A 25,914-nucleotide genomic window follows, 5' to 3' on the forward strand; every position below is an offset into this window, starting at 1 on the left:
AGGTATATTTTGTGAGTTGCTACAGCATCCAAATTTGAATTAATATACCTGCATCTTCTGAGTATCATAGTGAATATTAACTTTTCAGTTGGTTCTGCTCCACGATTATTGGATTCATTGTCTGATCTGATTGTTACTGCTCCGAAAGATGCCGTCTTTACTTGTTCTATTGACGTTGGAAAGCCAGAACCTGAAATGAAATGGTATGAATCTCATGAATTCCATTCCAATAAATTTTAAATACTAATATTGGATGATTGATCCAGTTTGAAGATTTATTCTTTGTCAACAGGACCAAAGATAAGAAAACATTGATAGAAAGCAGAAAGCACAAAATGACACATGATGGTAAAATTGCATCCCTCACAATTGATCCAACTGACTCAAATGATACTGGAAAGTACACATTGGAAGCTTCTAATGCCATTGGAAAGATAACTACATCAGCAAACCTGACAGTCAATGGTAATCTTCTTTATTTTAGAGTACCGGGTATTTCCTATTGTATAAGGGTAGTTTTTAATGAAATAACTGAAACTTTCATTCAATTTTCTAGTTGCTCCTAAACTCGAATTCGACCATAAATACAATGAAGTTCAGTCCCTCAAAGGTGGCTCACTGTTGAACATAAGTGTCAAAGTTACTGGAACACCTGTTCCTCAAATAGCTTGGTTCTTTAATGAGAAACTACTTGAAAGATCTGCTAAACCTGCCATAGAGACTAAAGACAAAACTACTATGATGACGATTAAAGGAATTAGCAAAGATGATGCTGGCCAGTATAAACTAACTGCTGAGAATGTTGCTGGTTGTGATACTGCTACATTTGATATAAAAGTCAAAGGTGATTATTGTGTAAACTGAATTTTGTCAAATCTTTTACATAGATCATCAAAAAACAATTAATTTGTATGGATTATTGTATAATGATAAATTAAAATACTTTCAGACAAGCCATCACCACCTCTGAACTTAAATGTTGAAGAGGTCCATCGAGACTTTGTAATCATCAGTTGGGAACCACCACAGGATGATGGTGGTTCACCATTGACTGGATACACTATTGAAAAGAGAGATACCAAGAGAAACACTTGGGCTTCAGCTGGATCTACCAGTGAAACCATGAGAACCATAAAAATAACTAAATTATCTGAAGGATCAAGCTATTTCATCCGTGTTTTAGCTGAAAATAAAATTGGCTTGAGTGAACCAACTGAGTTACGCGAGGCTGTTACTCCCACCAGTCCATACAAGGTTCCAGGACCACCAGAAAATGTCAAAGCCGCTGAAGTTTCCAAAGCAAGTATCACACTTAACTGGAAACCGCCTAAGAAAGATGGTGGAACTCCAATTATCGGCTACATTATTGAGCGCCGCCAGGCATATAGCACTCGATGGGTGAAACTGAACAAACATCCTCTTGAAGAACTTACATGTACAGTGACTGATATTAGTGAAAACATAGAATATGAATTCCGCGTTTCTGCACAGAATGGTGAAGGATTAGGTGAACCATCCAGTGTTCTTGGACCTATCAAAGCCAAGGATCCATGGGGTAAGAGACTTTCATGAATGTATGAACTAATTTTCATTTAGATTTATCAAGTATGTGTAGGTGTCTGAAAATAATCTTGTGGCTTAATTCAGATAAACCAGGTAAACCAGGAAAACCAAGAGTTGCATCGATGACAGCATCCACAGCCAAAATACAGTGGTCAGCACCCGACACCGATGGTGGCAGTTCCATTACCAATTATATTGTGGAAATGAAACAGCCAACTGAATACAAATGGACTGTCGTCAGTATGGATACTAAAGTGACCCAAACTGAATATGAAGTTACTCACCTGAAGGAAGGCAAGGAGTACATATTCCGTGTAATTGCAGAAAACAAGGTTGGACAAAGTATTCCATCAGATCCATCAGATGCAGCAAAATATGGTAATAATTAATGGTACTAGAATGAGATGGAATTTACAAATATATTCAGCAAGTAGTATGATTTATGATTTATTAATTGTAGAAGCTGCTATTGAGATAAAGACACCACTAAAAGACCAACATATCAAAAAGATACCTGGTAAAGCCACTTTCGAATGTGTATTATCGAAGGCAGGCCTTGAAGTTGAATGGTGTAGAAATGGCAAAGTCATCAGATCAAATAGGAAATACAGAATTGAGTCGGATGGTACCACATATCGTTTGATCATTTCTGATGTTGATGATGAAGATGATGCTGAATACACAATAAGGTTCCGGGATATTGAATCAAAAGCAAGACTTGTTGTTGAAAGTATGTAGTGAAATGATGTATAATCGGAGGAATTGAGGTATTGAGGAGAAAATGTTATTCAAAATCAATATCTTTTCTTTATAGTTCCACCAAAGTTCTTGCTTGATAAGAAATTCAAGGACAATATTACAATGAATGTTAACTCATCAGTGGTCATTGAGATACCATTTACTGCCAGTCCAATGCCAAAGGTCATCTGGACATATAACAATGGTAAACTCATTGACCAGAGAATGAAAGAAGAAACAATTCGTGGAATGACTGCTTTAACTTTAAGTCGTGTTATCCGTAGTGATACTGGAGAATACAAGTGTTCTGTTAAGAATGATTTTGGATCTATTGATCTGAAAATAAAAGTGACTGTCATTGGTGAGTTCTGCATTGATGTGCTTTTTAATTGTTTAACTTGTTAGCATGTTAGGTGTGGCTGCTTACCATGTTATACATTTTCATTTAGACAAACCAGGCCCACCACGAAATTTGACACTTATTGATATAACCCCAGAATATGCTCATCTGAAATGGGAAGCCCCCAAAGATGATGGTGGTAGTGTAATAACTGGATACCTTATTCAGCGTAAAGATGCCAAGCGTGGTGCTTACACTAGGGTTACCACGGTCAATGAATTAGAGTATAAGGTGTCTGGTCTGATTGAAGGCAATCAGTACACCTTCCAAATAACAGCTGAAAATGATGTTGGTCTAAGCGAACCAGTGGAACTGAAAAGCCCGGTCACTGCTAAACATACTTTTGGTAAGTTTGCGTGTTTTGAACAATATTGAGTCTGCAATGATTATTATTAAATGTGTAAATCTAATTTATACTATTACCTACAACCATTTTCCAGATCCACCGGGACCTCCTGATCGCCCCGAGGTTAGTGAAATCTTCAAGGAATCATGTGTTGTCATGTGGGAAACACCTAAGGATGATGGTGGGGCTCCCATTATTGGTTACACTATCGAACGTCATGTTACTAGTAGCACTCGTTGGATCAAAATGAACCGTGAACCTATAAAAGACTTGACCATGAAATTCACTGATTTGGTAGAAGGAAATAACTATGAGTTCCGTATCAGTGCAGAGAATAAGGCTGGCATTGGCAAACCAAGTCTTCCATCTAAAACTATAACTGCTAAGGATCCATGGGATAAACCTGGCTCACCCGGAAAGCCATCATTTACTGATGTGAAAAATAATTCCGTTCGCTTGAATTGGTCAGAGCCTAAAGTAAATGGTGGCTCACCAATTACCAGCTATATCATTGAATATAAACTGACAGATGGCTATAAATGGACTCGAGCGAATGTTGAAACTGTTGTTGATACTTCCTACAAAGTGACTGGCCTGAGAGAAGACTCAGAATATGTGTTCAGAGTAAGTGCTGAAAACAAAGTCGGTGCTGGGCCACCTGCTGAAAATAAAGAACCTGTGAAAATCAAGGAACCATTGGGTAAGTCTTGGCTCAAATTGGTTTTTCAACATCTTTCATTATTCTATTGGTGATTTTATACTGTTTCCTGCATTACATATCATCCATTCATGAAAATTTAAATTACAGTTGGAGAATCTCCAAAACTATTGTCACCACTTGCTGACACAGTAATTGTATCACCGAAAGATGTTGAAATGAGCTGTGATATTGCTCATGGGTCACCAGAAGCTGAACTCCGATGGTAAGTTTCCCATCTGTCTATATTATAGACTGTCTTATTTCTTTGTGTGAAATATAGTTATCCTTGTCATGGTATCAAATATATGTACGAATTCCTGAAATTTATTTAGGTTGAAAGATGGCAAGGAGATCACTTCAAGTAGAAAGTATGAAATGACTTATGAAGGAAAATTGGCCACCCTTAAGATCAAGAAAACTGAACTGAAAGATTCTGGTACATATAAATGTGAAGCAGTCAACAAGATTGGTTCTGTACACACATCCGCTGGACTCAGTGTACACAGTAAGTCTAATCAACTTTAAGCAGAAGTTATGATTCCCTGATTCTGATGACCTACATTTGACCTATTGATATATTTCTTTTGTAGGTGCTCCTGAATTAGAATTTGATCGTAGGTTCACTGAATTGATTTCACTGAAAGCTGGTACTCCTTTGAAAATAGATGTACTCGTTGATGGTTTCCCAGATCCAAAAGTGACTTGGACTCTCAATGACAAACCAGTTGATCGTACAGTTGTGTCCATTGATACTAGAGACCACAATTCTATTATGAATATAAAAAAATGCACTAAAACTGACGCTGGTATTTACAAAATATCAGCACAAAATGATGTTGGCATTGCTGATGCTGAATTCACTGTCAAAGTCAGAGGTAAATTAAGGGAGGAAAAATTCGCTTGTTTGAACAAACAATATTGATAGTGATTTTACAATGGTTACGATTTTATCATTTTAGATGTTCCTTCGGCTCCTATTGACTTAGAAGTACAAGAAGTAAATCGTGATAATGTCAAAGTATCATGGCGTCCACCAAAAGATGATGGCGGCTGTGAAATTACAGGCTACGTTATCGAAAAGAGAGACACTAACAGAACTAATTGGGGTATGGCTGGAAGCTGTAAACCTGAGCAGCAAACTTTCAAAGTTGGAAAATTGATAGAGGGAAATGAATATTTCTTCCGAGTCATAGGAGAGAACAAAATAGGTGCTGGTGAAGCAGCTGAACTGAAGAAACCTGTGAGCATCAAGAGTCCGTTTGGACCACCCAGTGCTCCATTAGATCTGAAGGCATCTGGTGTATCTAAAGACAAGATGATGTTGTCTTGGAAAGAACCTAAAAAGGATGGTGGCTCTAAAATTCTAGGTTATATCATTGAAAAACGCCAAGGTTACAGTAGCCGTTGGGTTCGTGTCAATCGAGACTTACTAAGTGACTCAAAATGCGAATTCACTGACCTTACTGAAAATGCTGAATATGAGTTTAGAGTTACGGCGGAAAATGCAGAAGGTCCTGGACCAGTATCAGATTCACTAGGCCCAATCAAAGCCAAGGATCCATTTGGTATGATTTGATAATGCTTCGAATTATGAATGTTCGTGTCTAGAATTTATCACTATTTTTTGGACGTTTTCTGTACTTTCAGATAAACCAGGAGCACCAGGAAAACCATCTGTTGTTAATATCACAATATCTGCCCTAAATCTGAAATGGATAGCCCCAAAAGATGATGGTGGCAGTCCTATAACCAATTATATCTTAGAAATGAAGAAACCATATGACTATAAATGGACTCAGGTCAACTCTTCAATCAGTGGTTTAGAATATGAAGTGAATAATCTTAAGAAGGATGTTGATTATGTGTTCCGGGTAATTGCTGTAAATAAGGCTGGGCAGAGTGCACCTTCTGACCAGACTGATGTCATCAAATTTGGTAAGTCATATGACATCCATATTTGAGAATAAAGATTGATTGCACCACTCATTGATATATTTTTATACCAAATTCAAACTTGTAGAAGAACCGATGTCTGTTGTGAAGCCACTTCAAGACCAAGAAGTTACTCAGCTTCCAGCTACGGCTGTCTTTGAGTGTAAACTTTCCAAACATGATTTGGATGTACAATGGCTGAAAAAGGGTAAACCCATTCAATCAAGCAAGAAGCACAAGATCAAATCAGATGGTAACACATATAGCCTCATTATCTCAGATGTAAGCGATGCTGATGATGGTGAATATTCTATCAAATACAAGAGCTTAGAGTCTAAGGCACAGCTTTCTGTAAAAGTTCCACCAAAATTCATGTTCGTTGAAAAGTTTAAAGAAACAATCTACATGAAGACAAATGCATCAACGATTATTGAGGTGCCATTCATGGCTAGTCCAATGCCTAATGTAGACTGGGACTTTAATGGGGACAGTTTCACTGATGAAAAACGCATCAAATTTGAAACCATACGTGGTATGACAGCTCTCACTATAAGTCGTGCTGAAAGAAGAGATGCCGGAAAATATAACCTTAAAATCAAGAATGAACTTGGAAGTATCACCCTGACAGTTACTGTCATCATTCAAGGTGAGAGATGTTATTTACTAACTTTTTAGACTACAATCATTTATTATTCATTTTAAGATGAAAAATGCATACATATATCTTTGTTTGAATAGAAAAACCGCTCCCCGTCAGAAATCTTCAAGTAATGGAAGTACACGAAGACAGAATCAGCATGAAGTGGAGTAAACCAGAACATGATGGGGGTTGTCCTATTAGTAATTACATCATTGAACGACGTGATGCCAACCGCCGGACTTGGCAAAGACTTGGCTCTTGTAAAACTGAAGAATATACAGCTACCCGATTGGTTGAAGGTATCCGCTATTCATTCCAAGTTTTTGCTGAAAATGAAGTTGGTTTAAGTGAACCAACTGAAACAGAGGGTGTTGTAGCTAAGAGTCCACATGGTAAGTTTGAAGATCCATGGTAAGTTTGAGGTTTGAAGATAAAATAATGAAATATGGCAATTTTTTTCTTATTTTTCCTTTAAGGTGAACCAAGTCCACCCGAACCACCAGAAATTTCTGATATTACCAGTAAGTCATGCACTGTTACCTGGCAGAAACCACGTGACGATGGTGGAACACCAGTCATTGGTTACCACCTTGAACGTAGGTTGACAAGCAGTCAACGCTGGGTTAAACTAAACCGTGATTTAATAAAGGAGTTGACTTATGGTGTGAATGATCTAATGGAAGGCAATGAATATGAGTTCCGTGTGATTGCTGAAAATAAGGTTGCTCAAAGCAGGCCGAGTCTCCCTTGTAGACCATTTACAGCCAAAGATCCATGGGGTAAGAATTGCTCTTTATTCTGCAAATAAAGGGATTTTGACGCAGAATTATATCCAGCAAAACGTTTTTATACTTGTTTTATTTCAGATAAACCGTCAAAACCAGGCATGCCAACCATTGAAAATGTCACCAAGAAATCTGTTAGTCTAAACTGGAAAGCTCCAGACACTGATGGAGGGAGTCCTATCACAAATTATGTTGTTGAGTACCGCCTCAAGGGAGGTTACAAGTGGAATGTTGCTAATGATTTAGAAAAGATCAAAGATTTGTCCTACACGATAAAAGGTCTCAAAGAAGATATGGATTATGAGGTCCGTGTAAGTGCTGAAAATAAAGCCGGTGTTGGGCCTGCTGCTCAGTGTAAAGATGCTGTTAAAGTTTTTGAGCCTCTAGTTGGTGAATCTCCAAAAATGTTGAAAGAAATGAAGGATCTCATTTTAAATTTACCTGATGATGCTTGTTTTGGTTGTAAGATTGCTCCAGGTGACCCAGAGGCTGACATAAAATGGTGAGCTGACAAACTGCAAAAAGTACATCTATTATAGAAAAAAAGCATTCTTTCCAATGATGAAATAATTACGTTTCTAAATCTAGGTACAAAGATGGCCGTGAATTGTATGAAACAAAACGTCATATTACCCATTACTCCAATAGTGAAGTCACACTGAAAATCCATCCCACTGAGGCATCTGATACTGGGAAATATAAGGTTGAAGCTTCAAACATCATTGGTAAAGTTGAGACATCAGCTGCATTGACTGTTAATGGTAAGCTTAATAACTGTAATGTGTTGGTATTGACTAAGTTGAAGAGGTGTTGAATTTGTGATATTTTCTTAACAGTTGCCCCAAAAATTGAATATGAGCACAAATACACGGAAGCAACATCTCTGAAGGCTGGATCAAACCTGAATATTCCTGTGCGGGTGTTTGGTATTCCTGAACCATCAGTTAGTTGGTGTCTCAATGGTAAGGCCTTAAGACCAGATAACAGAATATTGTTGGAGACTCGTGGAGAAAATAGCTCACTCGCCATCCATAATGTTACCAAGGATGATGCTGGAAAATATACGGTTACTGCTGAAAATGTCGTCAATAAAGCTACAGCAGATTTTGAAGTCCTTATCAAAGGTATTCCCATAAATCTGTTCATTCACTTCTGAAACTGTACATGTTTATATGACTGACCATTTCTAACGCATGTTTCCTTCATCAGATAAGCCTGAAGCACCTCGTAACCTACGAGTGACTGAAGTTGACAGAGACAATATCACTATATCATGGGAAGCTCCAAAAGATGATGGTGGATCTCCAATCACTGGATATTTGGTTGAAAAACGAGATGCTAAGCGTTCAATGTGGGCACCATGCCCTTCTGTTGGGCCCAATAAACTAACACTGGTCATCTCAAAATTGGTTGAAGGCAATGACTATTACATCAGAGTTCTTGCTGAAAACAAGGTTGGTGTCAGTGAACCAGTTGAGACAGAAAAATCCACTAAACCAAAGAGTCCATATGGTAAGTTATCTTCTATATTCTTCTCATTTGTTTTACATATTGTATAAATGTCTATATTCACATAACCATTTTATATTTTGTAATGTAGATGTACCAGGTGCTCCACGAAATCTCAAGGCAACAGATATTTCTTCATCAACTATAACACTTCAATGGGAACCCCCAAAATTAGATGGGGGAACTCCAATCACAGGATATATCGTTGAACGACGCCAAGGCTACAGCACTCGATGGACAAGACTCAATAGATATGCCGTTACTGATCTAACAATTGTTTGTGGAGATCTTCGTGACCGTGAAGAATATGAATTCCGTGTTACTGCTGAAAATAAAGAAGGCATTGGTAAATCATCTGATACAACAGGAGTTATCAAAGCCAAAGATCCATTTGGTAAGAGAACGCCAATCTGATACGCGCATACATTTAAGATTGCGGTCAACAAATGATATGTTAATTTCTATTGTACTTTTTTTAAGATAAACCAGGAACACCAGGAGCCCCAGATGTAACCGCCATGACAGCAGATTCTGCGACACTGAAATGGAGAGCACCTCGAGATGATGGTGGCTCACCAATCTCCAATTACATCATCGAAATGAAAAAGCCATTTGATTATAAGTGGTCTGTTGTTGAAGCAAGGGTAACTGGAACTGAATATAAAGTCAAGGCACTCAAAATTGAAACTGAATATATGTTTAGGGTGACAGCTGAAAACAAAATCGGACAAAGCAGTCCATCTGATGCATCAGAGACGGTTCGATATGGTATGAATTTTTTTAATATCAGTTTTATGAAAAGTCATGGAATAACGTATGTTGAAAAAATGTGAATTGTTAAAATGTAAATTGCAGAAGAGCCCCTGGAATTTGTTCGCAAACTGCAAGACATAGATATCAAGTCTCTGCCAGCTAAGGCAACATTTGAATGTGAAGTCTCTAAGCCACAGGCTGAGGTAACCTGGTTGAAGAATGGCAAGCCCATACGATCAAATGACAAATACACAATTGAATCATCTCACGGTGTTCATCGACTCATAATTGTGGATCTTACACAAGATGATGTTTCTGAGTATACTGCTATTGTGGGGGTCAATGAATCAAAAGCCAAACTCACAATAAGAGGTAAGAAACGTTTTTGAATATCCATTACACTAGTGGATTTGTCAAAATAGTTCACTGCTTAATAAGATATTTATGATATATCAAATATAAATAATGTTATTTATATTTTCTTTTAGCCCCACCTAAGTTATTATTGGATAAGAATTTCAAGGACACTATTCATCTGAAGTCAAATCAAACAGCTATAATTGAGGTACCATTCTGTGGCTGCCCTAAGCCTGATGTGAAATGGACATTCAATGGTGGAAGTTTCTCAGACTACAAGCGAATAACTGAAGAATCAATTTATGGTATGACAGCACTGACCATAAGCCGGGCTCAAAGACAGGATTCTGGTGACTATAAACTGGTAATTAGGAATGAAATTGGAACAGTGTCAGTATCTATAAAGGTTTCTGTTATTGGTAAGTATATAGAACAACTGATGGCATAAATTACACTATAAGGAGTTGTGTGATGAGATTTTTGTAGATATAGCAGGCGATATAGATCACATTTATTCAGTGATAATCTGCAATCTTTCAGATAAACCATCTCCCCCTGTAAATCTGCAAGTAAAAGATGTTACTGCTACCTCAGCCACTTTGCAGTGGAATGAACCACAGGATATTGGAGGCAGTCCGATTTTAAATTACTTGGTTGAAAAACGTGAAATGAACCGTCGCACATATCAGATAGTTGGTAAGACCAAGGACAAAAACATGAAAATCAGCAATTTAGCTCAAGGAATGCAGTATGTCTTCCAAGTGTCTGCAGAGAATGAAGTCGGTCTTAGTAATTCAGTGGAACTAGCAGGACCTGTTACAGCAAAGCATCCTTTCAGTGAGTATTAATCAATAATTTTCATTTTTATCATACTGTTTAATTATCTGCTATTCATCGTTTTCTATTTCCCAGAACCCCCAGGGGCACCTGATGCACCTAAAATCAGCGATATCTTCAAAGAATCATGTGTGATTTCTTGGAGTGCTCCTTCTCAGGATGGTGGATCTGGAGTCACAGGATACAACATTGAGAGACGAGTTGAGACTAGTTCACGATGGACAAAGATAAATCGCGAGCCAGTTACTGAACTTTCCCACAAAGTGACTGATCTTTTGGAGGGTAGCAAGTACGAGTACCGTATTATTGCTGAGAACAAGGCTGGATTTGGCCCACCAAGCAACCCATCAAAAGAATTTGAAGCTAAAGATCCATGGGGTAATTTTAGAATTTGGAAATTGATTTGTAATGATACTAGTAGTTTGTGCATTTCATATTGAATATAACTCCTATCTATTTTAGAAAAACCATCAGCTCCACGTCACCTTGCGGTGTTGGATATTACAAAGAAATCTGTGGTTCTCAAATGGGATACCCCAACGAATGATGGTGGTAGCAAAATCACTAACTACGTTATCCAATATAAAAAGGTTGGTGCATTCAAGTGGACTGCTGCCAATGTTGAGAATGTAACAGAAACGAATTACAAAGTCACCGGCCTCAGAGATGAAGAAGAATATGAATTCTGTATTGCTGCTGAAAACAAAGCAGGTGTCGGCCCAGCTATTGAGCTTCGAGAATCAGTCAGAACCACTGAGCCAATTGGTGAGTGATACTGTTTTTACCTATAAATTCTAAACATTGCAGCTATTATCATTAGGTATTGTATATTGAATATTTTGATATAACTTTAGTTGGAGATCCACCAAAAATTAAGACGGGCTTGAAGGATGTATCTGTTATTTCACCACAAGAAATAGCATTGAACTGTGAAATCGATCTTGGTGAACCAAAAGCTGAAGTCAGTTGGTTTAAAGGCGGTCGTGAAGTTCTTGAAAGTCGTCGATTTAAATTTACTCAAAAAGACAATGTAATTCAGTTGAACATACTAGAAACTGAAACTAATGATTCCGGAACATACAAGGTTGAAGCTGTTAATGCTCTTGGACATGTTGAAAGTTCTGCATCATTGTCCATTGCAAGTAAGTTACTGGGGCACTTAATGTGTAACAATGAATCAGCTACTGTATTTCAAATGATTGTTTTGATCATTTCCCTTTTCTTCCAGAATTGCCTGTAATTGAGTACGATGCCCGATTAAAAGAAGTCCAGTCAATCAAGGCTGGTAGTAATCTAGCTCTTAATATCATGAAATTTGGTGTTCCAACACCATCTGCTAAATGGTTCCACAATGAACAGCTTATCACCAGTGGGGTTAATACAACTGAAAGGGCATCTGGCCTTTCTGTACACAATGTAGATAAGAAGAAGTCTGGTAAATATAAGGTGGAGGTTGCTAACAATATCGGAGTAGCAACTGCAGAATTTGCTGTAACAATTCGAGGTATGATTGATAATTTCATTTTATGAGCATACGTATAATCAAATCTTTTACAAAAGATATGAATTATATTTCAATTCTTTTAACATACTATCAATAAACTCAAAGCCTAGCATTTTTTCATTCAGATAAACCTTCACCTCCACAAAACCTGAAAATTGGTGATGTCCAGAAGGATTCTGTTGATCTGTCTTGGGATGCACCCAACGACGATGGTGGCTCTGAATTAACCGGGTATGTGATTGAAAAGCGAGATAAGAAACGTGGCTCCTGGATGACAACTGGCAATGTTGGTGCTAAGACGACGTCACTCACAGTTGGAAAATTGTATGAAGGTAATGAATACGATTTCCGAGTTTCTGCTGAAAACAAGATTGGAATAAGTGAACCAGTGACAGTGACTAAATCAGTGCTCGTCAAAAGCCCATACAGTAAGTAAATCCTTTTTTCTATGACTCTTCCACCCTAGTTCATCAGTTACGAATAGCATGTTTCCTTGTAATCATCAATTCTTATTTCTATCAAAATAGATGTTCCCAGTGAACCTCGTAATCTGAGGATTTCTGACATCTATGCAACATGTATGACTCTGAAGTGGGAGGCGCCTAAAGATCACGGAGGTCTTCGAGTTAATGGTTACGTTATTGAATACCGATCTGGATACAGCAGCCGTTGGATTAGGATCAATCGATATGCTGTTGAGGAAACTCATTTCCTGGCTGATGATTTGCGAGTTGGAGAAGATTATGAATTCCGCGTTTTGGCTGAAAATGATGAAGGTCTTAGCAAGCCATCAGAAACTAGTTCGAAAATCAGAGCTAAAGATCCTTGGGGTAAATTCTTTAAAAGTTCAACTTCTAACCAGTTGCTGTTATAAATACTATCATATTGTTCCTCTGACATCTTAACTTTCTTCTCTTATTAGACATACCTGATAATCCAGGCAAACCAAAAGTAGATAAAATGAGTCCAACATCAGCAAATATCAGCTGGGCTCCTCCAAGAGATGATGGAGGAAGCCCCATCACAAACTATATCATTGAGATGAAACAAGTACAGGACTATAAATGGTCAGTGGTAAATCATACTTCTGTAACCAACACTCAATATGAAGTTGTTGGTCTGCGTCAAGAAACCGATTATGTCTTCCGTGTTTCTGCTGAAAACAAAGCAGGATGCAGCAAACCATCAGAACCCTCAAACACTGCCAGATATGGTACGTAATATATGCACGTTTTTGATTCACATTTTTTATGTCTAAATTACTTCTATATTAATATGATTGCTAATGATTTTTATTTCATGTTAGATGAGCCTCTTGAAATCCTAAAGCCCCTGAAGGATGTTCATATCAAAGAATTACCAGCAAATGCAACTTTTGAATGTGTGCTGTCAAAAGCTGGCATTCATGTTCAATGGTTCAAGGGTGATAGAGTTATCAAAATGGACAATAAACATAAAATTGTAGAAGAAGGAACTCAACATATACTCACTATCAAAAATATCACAGAAGAGGATCTTGGTCTTTACAGGGTTGAGGTTAAAGACAAGAGTTCACAAGCACAACTCATTGTTGAGGGTAAGAACCACGTTGAATTAGTTTTTGATTTTAACCCGGCTGAGTTACTGGGATACTGGAGTATATTCAAAAGCTTTTATCCGTTATTTGTTCTCTAGCTCCCCCTAAATTCCTCAAAGATACCAAATTCCAAGATGAAATTATCATGCGAGCCAATACTTCGACCGTGATTGAAATTCCATTCTCTGCCTGTCCCATGCCTGAGGTCAAGTGGACATTCAATGGTGGCAGATTTAATGATCCAAAACGAATCAAGGAAGAGACCATTTACAGAATGACAGCTCTCACAATAAGCCGAGCTGAAGTGAAGGATGCTGGTGTTTACAAGTTAGATATGAAAAATAAATTTGGCAAAGCTTCTATTAGCATTACTGTCAAAGTTCTAGGTACATCTTGTTTTTCACTATACCAGAAATAAGAATACACATTATTTTATATATTTTGATGAAATTTTCATTTATTCTAATCATTTACTGTAGATAAACCATCAGCACCACGTAATTTCCGCATTGATACTACAACTGCTGACAGTGTCCTCTTGAAGTGGGATGCCCCTGTTGAGGATGGTGGTTCACCAATCAAGCACTATGTCATTGAGAAGCGGGAGGCTCATCGTGTCAGTTATACAATGGTGGGAACAACAAAATCCAAGGAAATAACAGTAGGCAGCCTAATCACTGGAAACCAGTATGTATTCCAGATTGTTGCTGAAAATGATGTTGGAACTAGTCCGTCGGTGGAAACATTGACTCCTGTAACAGCAAAACATCCATTTAGTAAGTGTATTTAGTAAAAATGTGATGGAATATAAGAATATTTCATGTAAAAGGAACTAATTCATAGATTATACGGATGAATATACAAACTGAAGGCTCTTTGTATATTTTCGCAGATGTTCCTAGCGCTCCTGACAGACCAAAAATATCAAATGTTGAAGGAAGATCATGTATGATTGAATGGAATCCTCCAAAAATAGATGGTGGCGCACCAGTCACTGGTTACTATGTTGAGCGCAGTCTTGCTACAAGCACCCGCTGGATCAAGGTGAACACTTCTGTAATTACTGAATGTAGAACCACAGTTAAAGACTTGACTGAAGGAAATGACTATGTATTCCGTGTCATTGCTGAAAACAAGGCAGGCTTTGGTCCTGCTAGTGAACCATCTAAACCAATAACAGCTAAGGATCCATGGGGTAAGTGATTTTGTACAAATATTGTTAGTTCTTGTAGTTTGGAGCTTCATTTGTTTTCCATTTAAATGATAATCTATAACTTTGTTCATTGTAGATAAACCTGGAAAACCAGGAATACCAGAAGTGACGGAGATTTCAAAACGAGCTGCAACACTTAGCTGGTCACCTTGCAAAGATGATGGTGGTGCACCAGTCTTAGGTTATGTAGTTGACTATCGACTGGTTGGTGGCTTCAAATGGGTTAACTCTGGCACACTTATCCCAGATACTACACATACTATTCGTGGTCTTCAAGAAGACAATGAATATGAATTCCGAGTTGCTGCTGAAAACAAAGCGGGCATTGGTCCCCATGCTATCTGTAAGGAACCAGCAATGACCACTGAGCCAATTGTTGGTGATGCTCCAGTAATAAAGACTGCTCCATGTGATGTGCTTGTGGCTTCTCCAGAAAATGCAGTTTTAGAATGCAAAATCAATCCTGGAAGTCATGAACTTGAAATCAAATGGTTTGTTTGCTTCGATGAATTTAGTTCAATTAATAACTGTGCAGAAATTAGATGTGTTCTGGGACAAAAGTTTTTTTTCATTTCCAGGTTCAAGGACAGTCGAGAACTATATGAAAACAAGAAATGTTCAATGACCTTTAAAGATGGTATTGCTCAATTGATTATTAAGAAAACCGATGCCTCAGATGCTGGAAAATACTGTATTGAAGCTGCAAACATAATTGGTATGGTAAGAGCGGAAGCATTTATTGGTGTCCAAGGTCAGTAGCAATTGAACTGAGAATACATTTGATACACATGCATAACATCTTTATTGAATGTTTGACTTAATTCTTTTGTAGTTGCGCCAGTTTTAGATTATGATAAGAAATATATGCAGCAAACGATCAAAGCAGGATCAAGTATCATGCTTCATGTAAATTATACTGGCATACCAAATCCTACGCTACAGTGGATTCACAATGGCAAATCAGTCAATGAAAATCCGAAAATCAGTATTGAGACATCAGATTCTTCGTCTACTCTGACTATCAAATCTTCTAAAAAAGAGGATGAAGGGCAATACATGGTGACTGCCGAAAATAAACTTGGAAAAGATTCCGCTACATTTAATATCCTCATCAAAGGTATTTTCTTTTACAATTAAACTAATTTTCTAAATGAATAAATCGATTTTTTTCGGTCATTCCATCTTATTGATTAACTTCTGATGTATCTTCAATGTCTTATAGGAAAACCAATGCAGCCGCAATCACTGTCTGTTTCTGAAGTGAAGAGGGACTCAGTTATTCTTACTTGGAAACCACCCAAAGACAATGGTGGCTCTGAAATAACTGGATATACTATTGACAAACGTGACACAAGGAAAGCCATCTGGTCCACTGCTGGATCTGTTTCTGCAGATGTATTATCATTCACAGTGCCCCGTTTAGTTGAGGGCAATGAATACTCCTTTGGTGTTTGTGCTGAAAATTTGATTGGTCTCAGTGAACCAGTTGAACTCGGCAAAGCAGTTCTTGTGAAAAGCCCATTTGGTAATTAACATTCAGGATTTATTGTTTAGAGATCTGTAAAAATGAAGAAATTACATATTATCATGATCATTATACTTTTAGATGTACCACAGCCTCCAAGAAATGTCCAAGCTGTTGAAGTAAGAAAGGACCACATCACACTACAGTGGCAAGCTCCTAAGCAAGATGGGGGAACCCCTCTTACTGGATACTTTGTTGAATTCCGAAAAGGAAAAAGTTATGCTCGATGGGCGAGGTGGAATAAGTACCCAATAAATGAAACTGAGGTCATTGTAGATGACTTGTCAGAAGGACTTGACTATGAATTCAGAATAATAGCAGAAAATGCTGAAGGTGAAAGTGAAATATCCCAAACCACTGGTGTTATCTGTGCCAAAGATCCATGGTGTAAGTACATGTGTTGCTTTGTGTTTGTTTATTTTTCTTTGACTATAAAAGGAGTCAAGAATCACTGTCATTCCTGTTTTAATTTTAGCTACACCAAAACCACCTGGACAGCCTGTTGTCACTGCAATGACTCCCAATTCAGCTACTATGAGCTGGGCTCCACCAGAAAAAGACGGTGGTGCCACTATCACTAACTACGTGCTAGAGATGAAACGGCCCCATGATTACAAGTGGAGTATCATCAATTCAGACTTCGCTATTAACCAAACTGAATACACTGTGAGAAACTTGGTGGAAGAGACAGATTATGAGTTTAGAGTTCTGGCAGAAAATCGTGCAGGAGTCAGTAAGCCATCTGCAGTTTCAGATATAGTTAGATATGGTAAGTTTCTCACTTATATGCCAATGCCAAAAGAATATACAATGTACCGTACTCATTTTCATCTACTAATAACTATTCACACTTGTAGAAGAGCCTATTGAATTCAAGAAGCCAGTGAACGACATTCGATTGAAAGAACTAACATCAAAAGTTACATTTGAATGTGAATTATCTAAACCTGGAGTGCGTGTACAGTGGTTGAAAAATAACAAACCACTTGACCGATCGCTGAAGTATATCATATCATCAGAGGGTCCATATCACTCTCTAACTATCTGTGAGGTGAATGAAGATGATGATGCTGAATACACTATCGTTGCTAAAGCTAACTCGTGTAAAGCTAAACTCATTGTTGAAGGTAAAAAATCATTTCAGACATTTTCAATGCATACTTCTAACGTATGCCTACCTAGCTGGAAATGATTTAATCTATTTTCTGAATTTCTTATTTCATAGCTCCACCAAAGATTAGCATCTCAGAAAAATACAAGGATGTGCTGCATCTTAAAGCTGGATCTTCTGCTGTGATAGAAGTTCCATTTACTGGCTGCCCACAGCCCAAAGTATCCTGGACATACAATGGCCGCCCATTAGATTCTACTGCACGATTCAAAATTGACATAATCAGAAACATGACATCCCTTATCATAAGTAGAGCTGAAAGAAACGATTCTGGCAATTATGTTCTGAACTTGGCGAATGATAATGGGAAAACAACAGTTACAATTAAGCTTCAAGTTACAGGTAATTTCGCTAAAGATTCAGATTGTTTCTGATATTTTTGATTGTATATTATTTGGTTCTATCAAATCTATTGTATATTTTCTAGATAAACCTTCTGCACCAACTGATTTGACTGTTTCTGATGTGTTTGCTGATCAAGTGAAATTGAAATGGAAAGCACCGTCTGATGATGGAGGTTCATCAATTACAGGCTATCACGTTGAGAAGCGTGATTCTTCACGCCGTACTTGGCAGCCTGTTACATCCACTCAGGATTTACATTGCACTGTTCCTCGACTTGTTGAAGGCATTCAGTACCTTTTCCAGGTGTATGCAGAAAATGAAATTGGAACTTCTGAACCAATAGAAACCTATTCGGCGGTTGTTGCTAAAAATCCATATGGTAAATTATCTGGTTGCTTGTGCATGAAATGCTTCCACCACTGTAATATATGATAAATAATATTACTTCATCAATAATTTCTTATTTCCCTTAGATGTTCCGGGAGCACCTGATGCACCAAAAGTTCCAGAAATATTTAGTGACCGTGCAACCATTACATGGTCACCGCCAAGTAATGACGGTGGTGCACAAATCACCGGGTATCTTGTGGAACGTAGATCAACCACAAGCACACGCTGGATTCATGTTAATCATGTGCCTACACAAGATCTTTATCTTGAAGCAAAAGAACTTGTAAATAACACTGAATATGAATTTAGAGTATCTGCCCAAAACAAAGCCGGATTTGGACATCCTAGTTCACCATCTAAAAGAATCTTAGCTAAAGACCCATGGGGTAAGATATATTCAATTTCGTCTCTTCATTATTTCTAAACAGGCTCTTCAATACCATGAACTCATTGCCATAAAAATGGGTAACATGATGTACTATTTCTCTTTCAAGATTGTCCTGGAAAACCTGGTCAACCGATCATCACGGAGGTGACTAAACGCTCGGCAAAATTGACCTGGACAGCGCCAGAAGAGGATGGTGGTAGCCCTATCATAACGTATAACATTGAGCACAAAGTTATCGGAACATTCCGCTGGATCAAATCAAATTATGAGAAGGTCACGGGTCTTAGTTTTACAATCAATGACCTGAAGCCAGATCATGAATATGAATTCCGCGTGAATGCTGAGAACAAAGCTGGTTGTGGCCCTGCAGTACAAACCTCAATGACAGTTGTTGCTAAAGATCCCCTAGGTAGGAACTTTATTAACTGAATTGTTTGCCCTTCATTGGCGAACATGATGTGTGTACAGTTTGTTTCCTCGCTTTTTTAGTTGGTGATCCTCCACAGCTCAAACAAGAATTGAGAGACCAAACAGTTGTGGCTCCAAAAGTGGCTGTCTTGGAATGTGTTGTTTTGCCTGGAAAACCAGAACCAGAAGTCAGATGGTTAGTTCAAGCACCTAGATTACTGAAGCTTTCTTTGAAAATGTTCCTAAATTTCATGGTTATTTTACAGGTTTAAGGATTCTAAAGAGATACATAAGAGCAAGAAACTACAAACGAGTTACACCGATAAAGTAGCTTCTCTGAAAATTTCGGACATCGAACCAACAGATACAGGAAAATATCGGTGTGAAGTGGCAAATGCTCTTGGTCGAGTTGAGACATCTGCTAAGCTCACTGTTCAAAGTAAGGCTCATATATAAACAAATACCAACTTCATTACTTCTGAACATACTTGAAAAATTATTTTCATCTATTACAGTATCACCAAAAGTTGAACTGGATACACGCCTTCCTGGACCAGTTGTTGTTAAAGCAGGTTCATCATTTATTACATCAGCGACCATTGTGGGTGTTCCTAGTCCGATCTCTAAATGGTATTACCAGGATACTCAGATACAGCCATCTAAGTCAACTGAAATTGAGTCATCTGATACGTATTCTACTCTAACTGTGAGAAAGTGCTCAAAATCCAATGAAGGAAAATATTCCATTATCGCGGAGAATTCAGTTGGTTCAGCCACTGCATCTGTTGATCTGATAGTCAAAGATAAGCCAACTGCACCAAAGAATCTGCAGGTAAAAGATGCTACTTCTGACTCTATAACAATCACTTGGCAAGAACCTGATAATGATGGCGGATCACCAATAATGAATTACGTCATTGAAAAACGAGATGCTTCTCGCACAACATGGACAACTGCTGGAACTGTCGGAAAAGATATCAACTCATACCAGATAAGTCATCTCATGGAAGGCTCTGAATACTTATTACGAATATGCGCTGAGAACCAAGTTGGAACTGGTCCAACTGTTGAAATAAGTGAACCAATATTAGCTAAGAATCCCTATGGTAAGTAAGATAATTCCTCAGCTGTCTTGAATGTTCATATTTTGAACTTAAGTTTTCTGAATATGGAACGTCTTTCATTGACTGTTTAGATCCTCCTGATGCACCTCGAGACTTTACTGCTACTGAAGTAAGACGAGATCAAATAATACTTTCTTGGCAAGAACCTCGAAATGATGGTGGTTCACCAATAGTTGGATACTCAATTGAATCACGACATGGTTACACAAGCAGATGGACAAAACTTAACAAAACGCCAATCCTTAAATCTCCTTTCAAAATCACCGATCTTGTGGAAGGAACGGAATACGAATTTCATATTTTTGCTGAAAATGCTGCTGGTGCTGGTAAATCATCCAGCATTCTTCGAGTTAAAGCCAAGGATCCATTCAGTAAGTTTGCATCAGTATGTTTCAACATTCATGTGACAAATTATTGAATCATAGGAGGGATTTTCCAATTCATGATTTTCAGTTAAGGATGTCATATAACCCCAAAAGTGTTTTGCACATTTCAGCTAAACCAGGTGCTCCTGGAAAACCTGAAATCATCAAACTGACTAAAGATGCAGCAACGATACGATGGACTAAGCCATCAGATGATGGAAAATCTCCCATCACTAATTATATCGTTGAATACAAAAAGAAGACAGACTACCAGTGGACAGTTGCTACAGAAGACCTTAGAATGAAACATCAGGAGTTCACTGTACCAAATCTAAAAGAGGAAACCGCCTATGAGTTCAGAGTACTGGCTGTGAATAAGGCAGGTGCCGGACCTGCATCTCCTAACTCTGATGTTGTCAAATATGGTATGTACTTCAGCATTAATCAAATGCCATTTGATTTATCAATAATTGTGTTGTAAACATGAGCAATAACATCCATATCATTTCCCTATTACAGAAGAACCCATTGAATTTGTGAAACCTCTGAAGGACTGTACAATTAGCACTTTACCAGCAAATGCTACATTTGAATGTGAAATTTCAAAGGCAAATGTTGTTGTCCAGTGGATGAAAGATCGTAAGCCATTATTACCACGAGGTGACAAATTGAAGATTTCTGTGAAAGGAAATGTACATACCCTCACAGTCTCTAATGTAACAAATGAAGATGAAGGCGAGTACTCGTTGTCAGTAAAACATAATGTCTCTTCGGCTAATTTGTCAATTGAAGCACCACCAACTCTCATGGTTGACCGATATTTCAATGATAAGCTGACATTAAAAGCTGGTGCTTCAACGGTGATTGAAGTTCCATTTGCGGGAAGTCCTAAACCAAAGGTGACCTGGTTATTTAATGACGGACAGCTTCCAGATGCTAAGCGTATCAAGCAAGAAACTATTTATGGAATGACAGCTCTCACAATGGCTCGTGTCCAACGTTCAGATGCTGGGGAATATAAAGTAGTGTTTGAGAACAAGCTAGGAAAAACATCCCTTGCAGTCAAAGTTCATATTTTAGGTGAGTATTACTAGTGAGTTTGAAATTAACCAATTATATGAATATTACACATAGAGAATTTTTTCCTTTCATTAGATAAGCCAACTGCACCCCGAAATCTTACTGATAAGGATGTCTCAGCCAATCACATAACCCTCAAATGGGAAAAGCCTAAGGATGATGGTGGCAGTCCGGTAACTGAGTACATAGTTGAAAAGCGAGAAGGTAACCGAAGGGCATGGCAGAATGCTGGAACGACTCCTGAGCTTGAGTACACTGTAAAGAACCTCAAAGGTGGCGAAAAGTACACCTTCCGTGTGTTTGCCGAAAACAAGACTGGAGTGAGTGATGAAGCAGCTGAACTCTCTCATGCAGTTGTTGCCAAATATCCATTCAGTAAGACATTTCTTCTTTTCATCAATTCTTTTCAATCAAAATAAGATATCATGCATTCTTGATCTTGTAGTATCTGTAATGAGAAATTATTTGATTCCGTTTTGAAGATGTGCCAGATGCTCCACAATCTCTGACTCTTAAAGACCTCTGCAGCAAGTCATGCACATTGACATGGGAAGCTTCACGCAAGGATGGTGGATCACCAATAACGGGTTACTTTGTGGAACGCAGAGCTGGATTCAGTTATCAGTGGTTGCCTGTAAACCAGACGCCAATCTCCGATAAAAAGCTTGAAATCAAAGACCTCATAAGGGGAACTCAGTATGAATTCCGGGTAGTTGCTGTGAATAAGGCTGGTTGTAGCAAACCTAGTCCATCGACTACATCTGTCAAGGCTAAGGATCCATGGGGTATGTTTTATGAATATTTGCATTGGTAAAGATGATGATTTCATTTGGATCTTTCATAACCATATAATGCACTTACAATGTATTGACATGGCTTATGAAAAAATAAATATACTATACCATTTTTAACAAAATCAATAAATTTGCTTTTAGACGTGCCTGGCAAAGTTGAGAGCCCTGAAGTTGTTGAAGTTACCAGGCAGGCAACTAAATTAGCCTGGCAATCACCCAAAAATGATGGCGGCAGCAAGATAATTGGGTACAATGTTGAATACCGTGTCAGAGGTGGATTTAAATGGATCCAAGCTAATGAAGAACCAATCAAAGGAATGACCTATAGTATTCCAGGACTAAAAGAAGATATGGAATATGAATTCCGTGTTTCTGCAGTTAATAAAGCGGGAGTCGGTAATGTGTCTGAATCTACATTACCAATCATCGTCAAAGATCCAATTGGTAGGTTGAAAGCAATACAACAGAATATATAACTATTTATCAAGTAATGTTATTTATAATCTGACATATCTCATATACATGTTTATTCTCGTATACATGTATATTATGTATGTATGAATGTTTATGTTTAAATGATATCTATATTCAGTTGGAGATCCACCAAAAATCAGAGAAGGTCTGAAGGATGTAAGCATCATCGCTCCTCAAGATATAACCTTAGAATGCAGTGTCATCCCAGGAAGTCCTGAAGCAGAGATCAGATGGTGAGAATTATTAATCGAATGATATAGAATATTTTTGCCTTAGTAACGTGTGCCTGTACTCAGCTTATTTGATGTTTCCTTTCAAGGTTCCGAGAAAGCAAAGAATTGCATAGGGGCAACAAATACAAAACAACTTACAAAGAAAATGTTGCTAAATTGACTATCTACCAGAGTGAACCTGAAGACTCTGGTAAATACAAATGTGAAGCATTCAACCAGGTTGGACGTGCTGTATCCTCTTGCCAGATCAATGTCAGCTGTAAGAACTTTATTTTTTCCGCTAGTCATGAAACATAATGACTTATAGAATGTGTATTATCCTGATTGAATATGTATTTCAGTGCTCCCTGTGATTGAATTTGACCGTCGTTTGAAAAATACCCAGGCTCTAAAAGCTGGTGGAAACTTGATATTGCACACGGATATCAGTGGTTCTCCTACACCTAAGATAACTTGGTTGCACAATGGCAAACCCTTGGATTCATCAAATGCAACAGTTGACAATACCGATACCTACAGCATTCTCACTATTCGCAATGTCGATAAATCTGATGAAGGCACATACAAACTGATTGCTGAAAATAGAGTTGGTAGAGGTGATGTGGATTTCCATGTTACTGTGAAAGGTTAGTGTCATCATGCTTACCTTGAATATACAATTTATATCATGTATGTATTGCCCAGAAATATTGTTCTAAAGAATGAATTATGAAATTTTCTGTTTTTTTTCTCAGACAAACCATCTCCTCCTACTGGACTTAAGATAACTGGTGTAGATCGTGATTTTATACAAATTACATGGGCACCATCAGCTGAAGATGGTGGCGCACCTATTAAACAATATATCATTGAGAAACGTGATGCTGCTCGTCCATCATGGGTTACTGTCGGTACCACTTCACCTACAACAACGTCATTTACTCTACCAAGACTAATTGAAGGAAATGAGTACCATATTCGTGTCCTAGCTGAAAATGATGTTGGTGATAGTGAACCACTCATGACAGAAAAGGCAGTCATGGCTAAATGTCCATTTGGTAAGTGAGCTTGATGTATCAAACTAAAACAGCTAATGATTCCATAAAATATTGATTTATTTTTCTAAAACTCTATTCTGCAATGTCAATATTATTTGCAGATGAACCAGGCATGGTCAGAAATCTGAAAAAGGAAGATGTTTCTAATGACAGTGTAACTCTTTCTTGGGATGCACCATCTGAAGATGGTGGTGCACCGATAACCGGCTATACAGTAGAACGATCTGTTGCACATTCTGGTCGGTGGGTACGCTGCAATAGGCGTCCAATTACTGATAGAGAATTTACTGTTGCTGACCTTATTGAAGATGAGCAATATGAATTCCGTGTCCTCGCTGAAAATGAAGCTGGCCTTGGTAAACCCTGTAAACAGACTACTCCCATTGTCGCAAAGAGTCCATTTGGTAAGTTATTTGTACTATCATTAGAATGAGTCTCTTGTCAAATGGAGAAATATAATTTTACCTAGTGAAAAAAATCGTCCTGTCCAAGTAAGAAATGTAAGTTTTACCACATCTATAATTCTGATTTATCAATATTTCTCCAGACAAACCAAGTACTCCTGGTAAACCAAGAGCAATATCAGTGACTGATGATAGTGTAACTCTCTCCTGGAAGGCTCCAGAACAAGATGGTGGAAACCCCATCTCAAATTACATAATCGAAGGAAGAAACCGTGGTCAATGGAAATGGACACCCATCAGTACAGAAGCGATACGCAACACCCAATACAAGATTGAAGGACTACAGGATGGCCATGAGTATGAATTCCGTATCTTAGCTGAAAACAAAGCTGGTATTGGCAAGCCATCAGGTGCTTCTGATAGTATTCTTGTGCGAGAACCAATAGGTAACATAATCTTTGTGTTTTTTTCAAGCATTTTCATGTCAGATTTACTTTTCTAAAATTGTATGATGTGCATAATGAGTTGATAACTCTATCTATGAATCTATGAATATTTTCGTTGTTTGTGTAGTGGGTGATGCCCCTGTGATTGTTGAACCATTGAAGGACCAAACTGCTCGCTCAGGTGAAGATGCTACAATTAAAGTGAAAGTAACCGGTGATCCACCTCCTGAAATAGTGTGGTAAGTAATGATTGAAAAACTGTGATGCATTAGTTGCTTGGATGGCTGAGTATATTCCATTAGTTTTATAATCTTTTAGGTTCAAAGACAACCGTGAATTATATGATGGCATTAAATACAGTATGGATATCACAGATGGTATTGGTACTTTAACTGTCAAAAAGTTTAATGAGCGAGATACTGGCAAATATCACTGCCAAATTCACAATCCTCTCGGAATGACTGAAACGTCTGCCACACTCCGTGTTAGATGTAAGCATTTCTTCATTACCTTACAACAAAAAATTGGTTATTTGTGGCTTTCAAAAAGATTAAGAGATGTTGAATTAACTTGATAATTTTCAGCTGAACCGAAGTTTGAATATGGTTATCGCTTACGTGAGCCTTTGTATGCTAAAGTTGGTTCTTTGGTAAAGTTACCAGTCACGGTGTATGGCTCTCCATTGCCACAAATGACATGGACAAAGGATGGTGTACCACTCAAACCAAGTAAGAATATTGGTATAGATTCAGTTGCTGATGAAACTGTCTTGCAACTGAAAAATCTGACCCGAGATGATGCAGGTAGTTATGTCCTAACAGCTAAAAATGAAGCTGGAGAGGTAACTCATCCATTTGAGATTATTGTCACTGGTAAG

The 25,914-nt window shown here is 38.0% G+C and overlaps 1 protein-coding gene across 1 annotated transcript in view; it reads left to right on the forward strand.

The window, feature by feature from the left end:
* Positions 1-25,914, forward strand: part of LOC141899961 (titin-like) — an 89,779-nt gene that overhangs the window by 23,993 nt on the left and 39,872 nt on the right. Inside the window, exons 49-114 of the mRNA XM_074786650.1 lie at positions 89-203; positions 293-465; positions 557-844; positions 950-1,555; positions 1,648-1,941; positions 2,024-2,293; positions 2,378-2,662; positions 2,751-3,047; positions 3,142-3,747; positions 3,856-3,970; positions 4,080-4,252; positions 4,338-4,622; positions 4,707-5,312; positions 5,395-5,682; positions 5,768-6,325; positions 6,418-6,711; positions 6,796-7,098; positions 7,186-7,606; positions 7,693-7,865; positions 7,941-8,228; positions 8,314-8,616; positions 8,705-9,007; positions 9,094-9,381; positions 9,469-9,738; positions 9,855-10,142; positions 10,264-10,560; positions 10,636-10,938; positions 11,023-11,325; positions 11,415-11,702; positions 11,789-12,064; positions 12,190-12,492; positions 12,592-12,894; positions 12,987-13,277; positions 13,371-13,640; positions 13,739-14,026; positions 14,120-14,416; positions 14,533-14,835; positions 14,930-15,344; positions 15,432-15,604; positions 15,686-15,970; positions 16,076-16,378; positions 16,460-16,765; positions 16,854-17,147; positions 17,236-17,505; positions 17,604-17,891; positions 17,977-18,273; positions 18,368-18,670; positions 18,779-19,081; positions 19,162-19,276; positions 19,347-19,519; positions 19,596-20,186; positions 20,276-20,575; positions 20,701-20,994; positions 21,089-21,649; positions 21,725-22,024; positions 22,132-22,434; positions 22,585-22,887; positions 23,036-23,150; positions 23,237-23,409; positions 23,492-23,776; positions 23,885-24,187; positions 24,289-24,591; positions 24,735-25,037; positions 25,165-25,276; positions 25,356-25,528; positions 25,622-25,909. Coding sequence (XP_074642751.1) covers positions 89-203; positions 293-465; positions 557-844; positions 950-1,555; positions 1,648-1,941; positions 2,024-2,293; positions 2,378-2,662; positions 2,751-3,047; positions 3,142-3,747; positions 3,856-3,970; positions 4,080-4,252; positions 4,338-4,622; positions 4,707-5,312; positions 5,395-5,682; positions 5,768-6,325; positions 6,418-6,711; positions 6,796-7,098; positions 7,186-7,606; positions 7,693-7,865; positions 7,941-8,228; positions 8,314-8,616; positions 8,705-9,007; positions 9,094-9,381; positions 9,469-9,738; positions 9,855-10,142; positions 10,264-10,560; positions 10,636-10,938; positions 11,023-11,325; positions 11,415-11,702; positions 11,789-12,064; positions 12,190-12,492; positions 12,592-12,894; positions 12,987-13,277; positions 13,371-13,640; positions 13,739-14,026; positions 14,120-14,416; positions 14,533-14,835; positions 14,930-15,344; positions 15,432-15,604; positions 15,686-15,970; positions 16,076-16,378; positions 16,460-16,765; positions 16,854-17,147; positions 17,236-17,505; positions 17,604-17,891; positions 17,977-18,273; positions 18,368-18,670; positions 18,779-19,081; positions 19,162-19,276; positions 19,347-19,519; positions 19,596-20,186; positions 20,276-20,575; positions 20,701-20,994; positions 21,089-21,649; positions 21,725-22,024; positions 22,132-22,434; positions 22,585-22,887; positions 23,036-23,150; positions 23,237-23,409; positions 23,492-23,776; positions 23,885-24,187; positions 24,289-24,591; positions 24,735-25,037; positions 25,165-25,276; positions 25,356-25,528; positions 25,622-25,909 — 19,644 coding nt within the window. The remainder of the gene's footprint in view (positions 1-88; positions 204-292; positions 466-556; positions 845-949; positions 1,556-1,647; positions 1,942-2,023; positions 2,294-2,377; positions 2,663-2,750; positions 3,048-3,141; positions 3,748-3,855; positions 3,971-4,079; positions 4,253-4,337; positions 4,623-4,706; positions 5,313-5,394; positions 5,683-5,767; positions 6,326-6,417; positions 6,712-6,795; positions 7,099-7,185; positions 7,607-7,692; positions 7,866-7,940; positions 8,229-8,313; positions 8,617-8,704; positions 9,008-9,093; positions 9,382-9,468; positions 9,739-9,854; positions 10,143-10,263; positions 10,561-10,635; positions 10,939-11,022; positions 11,326-11,414; positions 11,703-11,788; positions 12,065-12,189; positions 12,493-12,591; positions 12,895-12,986; positions 13,278-13,370; positions 13,641-13,738; positions 14,027-14,119; positions 14,417-14,532; positions 14,836-14,929; positions 15,345-15,431; positions 15,605-15,685; positions 15,971-16,075; positions 16,379-16,459; positions 16,766-16,853; positions 17,148-17,235; positions 17,506-17,603; positions 17,892-17,976; positions 18,274-18,367; positions 18,671-18,778; positions 19,082-19,161; positions 19,277-19,346; positions 19,520-19,595; positions 20,187-20,275; positions 20,576-20,700; positions 20,995-21,088; positions 21,650-21,724; positions 22,025-22,131; positions 22,435-22,584; positions 22,888-23,035; positions 23,151-23,236; positions 23,410-23,491; positions 23,777-23,884; positions 24,188-24,288; positions 24,592-24,734; positions 25,038-25,164; positions 25,277-25,355; positions 25,529-25,621; positions 25,910-25,914) is intronic.

This window comes from Tubulanus polymorphus, chromosome 1 (genome assembly GCF_964204645.1).
Source record: "Tubulanus polymorphus chromosome 1, tnTubPoly1.2, whole genome shotgun sequence".
Taxonomy (NCBI): domain Eukaryota; kingdom Metazoa; phylum Nemertea; class Palaeonemertea; order Tubulaniformes; family Tubulanidae; genus Tubulanus; species Tubulanus polymorphus.